Here is a 10455-nt window from a genome sequence, read left to right as displayed (position 1 = left end):
CGACAGCCACAACGGGGCCCGCTCCGCACTCGTCCCAGTGCCCTGGCCCTCGGACACTCATGCAAGGAGGGGACATCTGGTCGACACGACAGGCAGGAGAAACCTAGGTTCCCAGGTTTGCCTCCAGAACCACTGTGCAACCCGAGGGAGCCCTCCAGTGTCTGCTCCCCACCCGCCCCCCAAAATAACAACAAAACCCACACACTTAGAGAATATACTAGAAGGGAAGCGATGGCCAAACTTAACAAAAACTGCGCCCAGGAGACATTAGAAAATGTTCAACCTTCCCAGCCTCTTAAGAAAAATAAAACTTTTTTGGCCCATCTGACGGCTGAAGATCGCTAAGATTCACTGGGACTGCAGGGTGAGAACGCAATCAGGGCTGCCTACCAGGCGCCGGAGGACTCAGACTTTCCCTTCCCACCAACAAACTGAAGTCGCCAAAATCAAGAGACTTTAACCATGAATATGCTACGTGAATAAAAGGGAGGGCCAGGCAGAGACCCGACTCGGCCCTGGGCGACAAACAGGAGCAGCTCCGGGCAGGCGGGCCAGGAAGCTCCAGAGACACCGCAGCTCGCAAGGACGCGCCGGCCGCGTGGGTGCAGGAGACGCAGCCCCGGAGAAATCCAAACCCTGAGCCGGCCCCCCGTGGAGGTGTGTGGTCCGAATCCACTCCCAAAGGCCCACCGGCATCTGCCCGGGGCAAGGAAACCTCTGGGAGCCCCGAGGAAACAACCGTCCCTCCCTCTGCAGGAACACTCCCGCAGCCCGGGGTACAGAGGTACCCCCACCAAGGCCCCAAGGACAAACCTCTAACAAAGTTACAGCTCACGAAGAACCACACCGAGAGTGTACACAGATACAACATACAAAGCAAGTGAACACTCAAGACACAGAACCAAGGGGATCATTGAGGAGACTATGGAATAAGCACGTTTAAAACACCTGGAAAGAGGGGCGCCTGGGTGGTTTGGACGGTTAAGCGTCCAACTCCTGATTTCAGCTCAGGTCACAATCCCACGGTTCATGAGTCCAAGCCCTACGCTGGGGTCTGTGCTGACCGTGCAGAGCCTGGCTGTATTTCTCTTTCCCTCTCTCTGCCCTGCTCGCCCCCTCTCAAAATAAATAAGTGTTTAAAAAAAAAAAAAAACCACCTGGGAAGAAAGAACCATGATGAATAAAAAAAATGCACCACGAAAATGAAAAACACCTGAGAAAGAAAGAAACCATCTCCGGAAATGAATACTCTGGTCACTAAAGTGAAACCCAATGGACAGTCACCATCATAGGTTAAGGGGAGACCAGTGAACTCACAGATTTGAGGAGTGGACCCCAAATGAATAAAATCCAGCAAAGCAAAAAATACAAAAGCCGGAATAAAAGCCACAGAGGGCAAAGCAAGACACCTCACAGGATTTTCAGGAAAAAGCAAAAGGAACGAGCAGGCAGCTGCTGGAAGACCCCTTCCAGAAACGGCATTTTGCACCCCGGGCTAGCGCAGCACACTACGCCCTGCACAAAATCAGAACCACCCCGCAGGGAGGGAACAGTGGCTCTAAGGCAACGGGGGGGGGGGACCCTTGGGGTAGCCATACAGGACACCCCACCTCATCCGTGACACCTATGTTCCAAGACCCTTGGAAATGCCCCAAACTGAGAATACCAAACCGTACACACGCTACGGTTTTTCCTCCACATACACAGCTGTGATAAAGCTTAATTTGCAAGTTACGGACAGAAAAGGATTGACCAGAACCCCGACAATACACTCATAAAGGTTACGGGAATGTGCTTTCTCTCGACGTACTGTGTCCTGTACTCCCCCACTTGCGAGGGCTGGAGGGGATTCAAATGTCCACCAGGGTAGGGAGCCGCGTGACACAGAGTCAGGCCGCTGCCGCTCCTGGACCTCAGCCGACCTCAGGTAGTGCCCTTGAAAAGCAGGTCCGTGAATGTTACTGTCGTAACGGCCCCCACCCCCAGCTCAGGTGAAGGCAGTCAAACATGGGTGTTTCGTGTGACCCAACCACCCCAGGCCCTTCCCTGTGGCTGCTCTGGGAGGAGGCAGGCGCGTGGAAGAGGAAACAGGAATAAGTGGTCTTAAGGCTCCGCATCCCCCACCGCCCTCGGCTGTGAGCCGGTCAGCGATGCGACAGAGCCTGCCGTCGGCCGGGGAGCCGCCAGCTCCAACTTGCTCCTCCCATCCTCTGGATGACGGCCGTCACCTCGCTCATGAGCCCCCCACACGGGTCATGTCACCAGCTTCCTGGTGGCCACAGTGCCCTCAACCCGTCCCGTGGGCATGGGGATAACGTGCTAGCTACGTGTTAGCTCAGGAGCTGTGGGGCACCATGCCGGCCCTGCTCTCACTGAGCTTCCGACAGAGAACGCTCGGACCCCTCCTCTCCTCTTCCGGAAGCCTTACAGGGTGGATCCTGGACACTGGCATCTTGGCCACTGACACTCCAGTGCCCGTCAGATTCGTCAAATGGCAATCCAGTATCAGGCCACTACCACACCTGACAAAGACAGGAGCCCCTCGTTATCGTCTAGTGCCCAGTCTGTATTCACACCTCCCCGGACTCAAATCTGTTGTCGCCTTGACTTTGTGAGGCTGGCTGAGCCGACACAGGAACCAAGTAAGACACACACAGTGTGTGCGAGGTCATGCCTCTCAGGCTTTGACTTCATGCCAGCAGAGCCTCGCGGACACTCACGTTCTCAACTGTCTACAGCATTCTCTATTCAGGGAACCTCGGGTCAGCTTCGTGATTTCCGGAAAGACCCCTCGATTTTTCACTATTCTTGTTCCCTCACTCCCCACATCAGGGTTCACTCAAGTATTTGTGGAATGGACGCTGCCTGTGGCTTTGGAACCAGAGCACCCCTAACAATCCTGAGGATGTACGCAGAAAACACAGCTGACCGGCAGAGGGGTGGAGGGCGGAGAAGGGGCGGGGCAGGTCCCCGTGTTACAAAGCGGGGCCCCAAGGGATAACTGCGCAGCGCACACCAGGTCTACAGGCATCACCCACGAAGGGAAGCGACAGAACAAAACGAAAATCCAAGCTGAGGAGGAAGTGAGAGGACGAGGAAGACCAGGAGCCCGGGGAGGGCGTCCGTGGGACCAGGTCCGTGCAGAGAAGCCCGCGGGCAGAAGCGGAGGCCGGGGACAGCCACCTCCACCCCCAGCATGCTGCTGCCGTCCCAGCTGTGTCCTCGGGCCCGTACCACCGACCGGCACCTCACCCCTGATCCTGGGGGACTACCACCCCTGACCCGGAAGTGCTGCCGGCCAGCTGACTCGGGACACATCCTCAAAACAGGACGCTGAAGCACGGTCCCCGAGAGTGGCCACGCACACGGAACGTCCCCTAGAGCGCCCTCCAGCACAGCTGTCCAGGGAGTGCACGCAGTATTCATCTGGGAGAAACTCACCCCCACGTCCCAGAAGGACCCCAAACCGGCTCACCCCGGGGCCCTCCACTCATCTTGCTGGGACCCCCACAGGCCTGAGGTGCAATCTTACGTTTAAGGCTCTTTCCACCCATTATCAAGCGTGCATCTGGAAGACACCGTGTGGACAGGCCTGGGCCCTGGCCCCTGGCCTCACCCCGGGGCCTTCAGAACCCTCACATCACACCAACACAGAACCCAGCTTGTTACCTCTGCCCCTTCCCTGCACGGGTTACATTTTTCCACAGCCAAATTAATCATCGCATCCAAAATCCAGTTTGCATTTTAGATCGTTTTTTGAGGTCAGAAGTACACACGGCCCCCTCCACCCCAGCGGCACACGGGTTCGAACTGCACGGTCTGGTGCGAGACCTGCTACCCACTGAGCGTCTCCATGCTGACTTAACGACAGCAGCGACCAGCGGCCCTGTCCCCACCCCACCCCCAACCACTGGCCTCACGGCCTCTCCTGCAGTCTCCCTCCAATTTAAGAAATTCTCTAGGAGAGTGTGCCCTGAAGTGTACATAATGAACAAATCCATGGGCTTTAAGTTTATTTTGAGAGCAAGAGCGAGAGCACACGCTCGAGTAGGGGAGGGGCACAGAGACAGGGAGAGAGAATCTCAAGCAGGCTCCACATGGTCGGTGCACAGCCTGACACGGGGTCTGAACCTATCAGCATTGGGATCACGACCTGAGCTGAAGTGTCGGATGCTTAACAGACAAGGCCACGCAGGCGCCCCAGAAATCCACGGTTTTACACATCAGGACAATGTGTGTGGAGACTACGTGCTGAGTGCAAAGGCGTCTGCTAGGAGGCAGCACAGACTCAGGGAGAAACGGGCACGTGCAGCAAGCTGTGGAAATCCCGTACGCAGACTCACAGGAAAGCACACACAGGTCATGGCACAAACACACGAGAGCAAAGCCTGACAGCCGCGCTGTCGTCCACAACTGCCAGAGGGCAAGTGATCGAGGCTGCGGACCCCTGCAAGAAGGGGGAAGGTCAAGCGGACGTTCTTGAGAACTTACCTCGAGAAAGGCAGCCCAAAAGAGGTCACTTAGAAATGCTGGTTTCATTTATTCAAGAAACACATTCATCAATCAAAAATGTCAACAAAGAGAAACTCACAATTCAGAGGAAGTCAGTGTTTGTTGCACAAGGCAATGATCCTGATGTGTTAGGATCTGGCACGTTTTGTTTACAGAAAATGAGGAATTACACTGAAAATTACAATGCTTATCTTAACCACACCCTTCTAGAAGGGAATCCTATTCCAAAATCAGAGTCACAGAAATTACTGAGAACTCACAATGCTAACACATTACTGTGACCCTAGAGGTCACAACTACAGAAAGATACCAACAGCAAGGTACCATTTCACACCCAACAGAGATTGTGGGGAAAAAGCGGTGGCAAGGGCGTGGCCACCGGAACGCTTGCACACTGCTGGTGGAAGGCACAGCGGGCAGCCGCCACACAGGGCAGCAACACTGGCTCCCCGCACACTGACCGCCATCGCCTGGTGACCCAGCAACGCCACCCCCAGGTGCAGCCCCCAGAGGAAGGCCAGGACGTCGATCGCACCCAGGGTCCCAGCAACCTTACTCCCAACAGCCAAAAGGTGGAAACAACCCAAATGGATGGATAAAGAAAATGTAGCCTGCAGAGTGGTCTGCCCCTGGCCCGGGGAACAGGAAATGACAAAGGTCCTGGGATCCCTGGATCGGCAACCGTGACCAAAGACCAAGTATTGGAACAGAAGATGTTCCCAGAGCTCTGATCACTTACGAAGTTACGAGGGTTTCAGAAGCTCTGCACGATGTCACCGGCTTGCTCGTGTGAAAAACCCACGCATCTGGTGTCAGAAGGGCTGGGAGGGTGGTGCTCAGCGCCAGGCCCCGCGGAAACACAAGGATTGTGTATACGGCTGACGCTCCAACAACAAAGCCCGAGCTGCGCGGGTCCACTTTTACGCGGATGCTCATCGATGCACTGTAGTCCCGCAAACGTGCTGGCGCTCCCGTTCTTAGCAACGCCTGAACTTTACTGTAAGAACGTGGTACGTGGGGCACCTGGGGGGCTCAGTGGGCTAAGCATCCAACCGTTTACTTTGGCTCAGTCATGATCTCATTCATGAGATCGAGCCCCACACAGGGCTCTGTGCTGACAGGGCGGAGCCTGCTTAGGATTCTCTCTCCACCTCTCCTCCCCCTGTTCTGTGTTCTATCAAACTTTAAAATAATATAAAATAAGGGACACCTGGGTGGCTCATTCGGTTATGCCTCTGACTCCTAACTTTGGCTCAGGTCATGATCTCACAGTGTATGAGTTCGAGCCCCAACACTGGGCTCTGCGCTGACAGCGTGGAGCCTACTTGGGATTCTTTCTCTCCCTCTGCCCTTCTCCTGCTCTCCCACTCCCTCAAAACAAAATAAAAAACAAATATCACCCAAGTGATACAAACTAGTAGCCTGGGGCACTTGGGTGGCTAAGTTGGTTAATCATCCTACTTCGGCTCAGGTCATGATCTCACGGTTTGGGAGTTCAAGCCGTATGTCGGGCTCTGTGCTGACAGCTCAGAGCCTCGAGCTGCTTCAGATTCTGTGTCTCCCTCTCCCTCTGCCCCTCCTCCACTCATGTTCTCTCTCTCTCTCTCTCTCTCTCTCTCTCTCAAAAATAAACATTAAAAAGAAATTTTTTTTAATTAACAGGCTGTATGATATGGCAAACCCCAGGTCCTTATATTTTAAACCATATCATGACTGACTGAAATGCTACTCTCAACTACAGACCCGTCTTGTGGTCACCCCAAGGCAGGAGTAAAGTAAAAATCACTTTCCTTGAGGAACAACTAGGGGAGAATGCGGCCCCTCGGCCCAGGACCACCCACGCAAGCTGCGCCGGCAGGGAGAGGAGCACAGCCACCTGGCCCTCTGCCCGCACACCACTCACCGCTGGGCTTGACCTCCCGCACGTAGTTGCTAGGAAACCAGCCGGTCCTGCCATTGTGCGTGCCCTCCCACCAGCCGCCCTCCTCGACCCGCGTGACGTGGATGACGTCGCCCTTCGTAAAGGAGAGCTCATCCTCATTGGTCTGCTGGAAGTTAAACTTCGCTCTCACTACCAGCTGGCTGCTGCTAGTATCAGTCATGTCCTAAAAGGGAAGAGGGGAGAAAAATGTCAGGCAGTCTGCATCATTAGAAAACCAGACGTTTCACTAGGATAATCGGGGCAAGCTGCCCCATTCCAACAGCAGAGCACTTTTTACGGTAGAGAAACAGGTTTCTGACCTCCTGACCCCCCTGACCACCACCACCTCATTTCTGTCCTGTCCCAGAGGAAACCCTTGTAATGGTTTTAAAAGTCTCTTTCTGGCCATAGTTATGCTTCCATACACATTACGTACTTTCATATACACTTACATCAAATTATACAGCACATCCTTCAATACAACTTATAAACAGTTAACACACTGTGGTCATTTCTAGCATTATAAGGATTTTAGTCTTAATTGTGGAACTTAGCTGTACAGCTGTGCCAGTAATTCTCCATTACTGGATTTAAGGTTATTTCTAGTATTTTTCTACTGCAAAACAAGGCTGCATTAAAACCATATGCACCTCTTTGAACATACATGTAAATAAGCATATACCTTAAATTCAGGTCAGAAAACATGGGACACGTTTTAAACTTTAGTACCTATTTCTAACTGCCCTCCAGAAAGGTTCTCCTCACACCAAGCACATTCCCACCAACAGTATTTCAGAGCTATTTCTTTACACATTCACCAGCACTGAATATTACCAAACATTTTTATTTTTTTTATTTTATTTTTTTTTTATTTTTTTTTTAAATGTTTTATTTATTTCTAAGAGAGAGAGAGACAGCGTGAGCAGGGTAGGGTCGGAGAGAGAGTCACAGAATCTGAAGCAGGCTCCAGGCTCTGAGCCGGCAGTCAGCACAGAGCCCGACGCGGGGCACGAACCCACGAACCACGAGATCATGACCTGAGCAAAAGTCGGACGCTTAACCGACTAAGCCACCCGGGCGCCCCCCAAACATTTTTATTTTTGTCAAACAGCTGGGGAGAAATGGCACCTCCTTTCAATTTGCATTTTTCCTCAGACATCAAGCCTGTGTGCCGACTCTGAAAGGTGGGAAGAGGGAGGCAGCCCAGCTACAGTTTCTTTTTATTTCCACCTAAACCAACAGCAGCAAACTAAACGCATCCCCAGGAAAAGGCTGATCTCCGGGGGAAAGCCCTCTCAGTCTGCACCTGGGCGTCCACGGGGACGGGGAAGGGACACGTCCCGTGCCCCAACTGCACTGGTGACATCAGCAAAGATCAGGCAGGGAGTCCCTGCTCCACCTTACCAGGTGGCGGCATGTGGCCCCGTCTGCCCACCGGTGTCCCAAACAACTAGGACACACAGGGCTTCAGCGAGGAAGGACACGGAGCGGCAGCAGATGCTGGGGTCCCGAGGTTTTTGTCACCAGACCTCAAAGAGCAATTACAAGGTCTCTAGAGACAGATCTAGAAGAAATCTCAAAAAGGAAAAAGAACTTCCAAAATTTACTCAAAATGACAGTGAAAAAAGAGCCCCAGGGACATGAGGAAAATGACAGGCCTGAGCCTGGCGTCACCAGCGCCGTGGAAGAGGAAGTGCTGAAAGGCGCTATGAGGAACACGGCTGAAAATGTCCCCAACCTGGCAGAGGACAAAGCCACGGAGCCAGGAAGCCGCGGGGCCCCACACACAAGAAGCCCAGAGAACCCGGCTCAAGTCTCCCGGCAGTGACACTTCGGAAAACCGAAGAGAATCCTCGCATCGGAACAAGCTCACACCCGCAGTTACCCGAGCTCCCCGGCACTTGACGCCTGGGCGCACTCTCCCCAAGAAGCTCCTGGAAGACGCGCCTCCTCAATAGGGGAGCCAGTCAAGAAGAAAAGGAGAGGGGGAGATGGGCTTGGGCCACCAGAGGGCAGCTCAGGCGGCTGTGGCAGGGACCCGGCTACAAGCAGGAGAGTCTGCAAGCGGCCGCGGGACGCCAGGGCAGGCCCCTGGGAAGGGGTGAGAAACCCTAACGGGTCTCAGTGTTCGAGGGGTTCTTAGAAACAGGCCGAACACAAGGGCTGCAGTCTGCCGAGGACGCAGAGAAAACTGCAACAGGCAACGAGCATGTATTCCAGAAAACAAAACGCTGTCAGGAAAGGAAGCTCGGTGACTGCACACACACTGGCCACGCTGTGGGTCTGGGACGTGGGGAGGGGACACTCACTGCACCCAACAGAAGCCCTGGGGGCACTCGGCTGGGAGGAAGGGCCGGGCCGGGGCGCAGCACGAGACCCCGACCCCGCTCCACGGCGGGAAGGCCACACTGACCACAGTGCGGGCCTAACTCCGGCTTCACACAGGCGCCCACGGAGACACAGACGCAAGCCCCCGGGGCCCGAGGGGCAAGGCAGGAGGTGGCGGGCTGCACCAGCTCCTGCACCAAGTCTGGAAGGACCAAATCTAAGCCGGCTGCACGACTCACAAGATACAGAGAAAGCGCAGTGATGATGGCTCTTCAGGAGGGGCAGACAGTTTCTGAAATGTTTAATATTTATTTAAATGTGTATTTTACGTTAAGTTACAAAAAGCACATACACGAGTGTCTCATCTAACCGGTTAAACACTTCATACACACTGGACATATGTAAGGTCTCCTCAGCACTGGAAAAACTGAAGGAAAGCTGACCGCCGTGCTGCTCGCTTGGCGCACTTGAATGGCGAGGGGCAGCCTAAAGGTCACCAGTCCCGCCGAGGCCCTGCTCCCCAGCGATGGTACAGGTCACAGCCCCAGTTAGGGAAACCAGATGGGGCTGCCACGCGGTACCAGCTCGTCTCTGCAAACCACGGCCCCCCTGCACCAGCTGTCCACCCTGATCTTCAGCACCTCCCCTTTCCGTGACCCACCCTGGGCAAGCCGGCTTCGTGTAAAACCCACACAGCCAATCCCGGGCACCGACTTCCACAACGGAAGACAACATGTAACCGATACGGGTGCAGAGCAGCCCCGAGGAGGTCGAAGCGCTCAGGAGCCACCCTGCAGCCAGCCCCGCCGTGTCAGCTGAGCCACCAGTGCACAGGCCCTCTCCAGCCACAGCACCAACCTCAACATCACAAATGAGGTCGACTACACTCTCCCGCATGTCACCGACTCTCCGCACTCAGGTACTGGTCAGACACCACTGCCACCTCTTCCACACAGAGATGGCCACTCCACAAGGACAGGCGTGTCCGGGGACACGTGGGAAGAAAGGCACAGAGGGTGGGGAGTCAGCCTAGATCCTCTAGAAGTTTAAATCCACGCAAATGTCCACGGATTCAGCACCTACTCCACCAAAGATGTAAGCTTAAGATGTTATTCTAAGGAGTGTTACGACCACAAGATGCCAGAGACGGGGTGCGAGAGGGCACCAGACAGGATGCCGCAATGGCTCCCGCCATCGTCAGCCTCAGGGCCCAACACTCAACAGGAGCGTTCAAGTCACCACCACTGGGGTCGGCAAACTGGAGAGCAGGTATTTAACCACTGTCCTATTCGGGATTTCTCTCCCTCCCCTGTGTAAAGGCTCTCCTGCGACTGACACTTGTCAGCTTCCGGGGTTCAACCTGACACCTCGCGATCGTCCACAGCACAGGGGGCGGAGCAGGAGCAGCCAGTCGCAGACGGGGTGCACACTGTGGAATTCCGTTTGCGTCATACACAAAATGGGTAAAGCTCATCTTTATGGTCAGAAATCAGGACAGCAGAGGCCTCTGGGAAAGGGAGGCACAACAAAGGAGACACCGGCCAGGTTGTGCTTCTTGATCTTACACTGGAATGTCTGACATAGAAATTCATCTAGTGGTTTTCTAGATATAGGGTTCAGGTCACGAAGTCAGTGATGGAGGGCACTGGGGCCCACGTACCGTACCTCGTCCGGGAGCAGTAACCTATACCCGC

At 54.4% G+C, this 10455-nt stretch overlaps 1 protein-coding gene across 2 annotated transcripts in view; it reads right to left on the bottom strand.

The window, feature by feature from the left end:
* ARHGEF7 (Rho guanine nucleotide exchange factor 7) overlaps positions 1–10455 on the bottom strand; it is a 74598-nt gene that overhangs the window by 53346 nt on the left and 10797 nt on the right. For both annotated transcript variants that reach the window (XM_077753913.1, XM_077753914.1), the window contains exon 4: positions 6416–6617. In XM_077753913.1, the coding sequence (XP_077610039.1) occupies positions 6416–6617 (202 nt within the window). The remainder of the gene's footprint in view (positions 1–6415; positions 6618–10455) is intronic.

The sequence above is a fragment of the Crocuta crocuta genome, unplaced genomic scaffold, assembly GCF_008692635.1.
Source record: "Crocuta crocuta isolate KB4526 unplaced genomic scaffold, BGI_CrCroc_1.0 scaffold31, whole genome shotgun sequence".
Taxonomy (NCBI): Eukaryota; Metazoa; Chordata; class Mammalia; order Carnivora; family Hyaenidae; genus Crocuta; species Crocuta crocuta.
The sequence above is the reverse complement of the archived record's forward strand: the minus strand, read 5'-3'. Positions and strand labels throughout refer to the sequence as shown.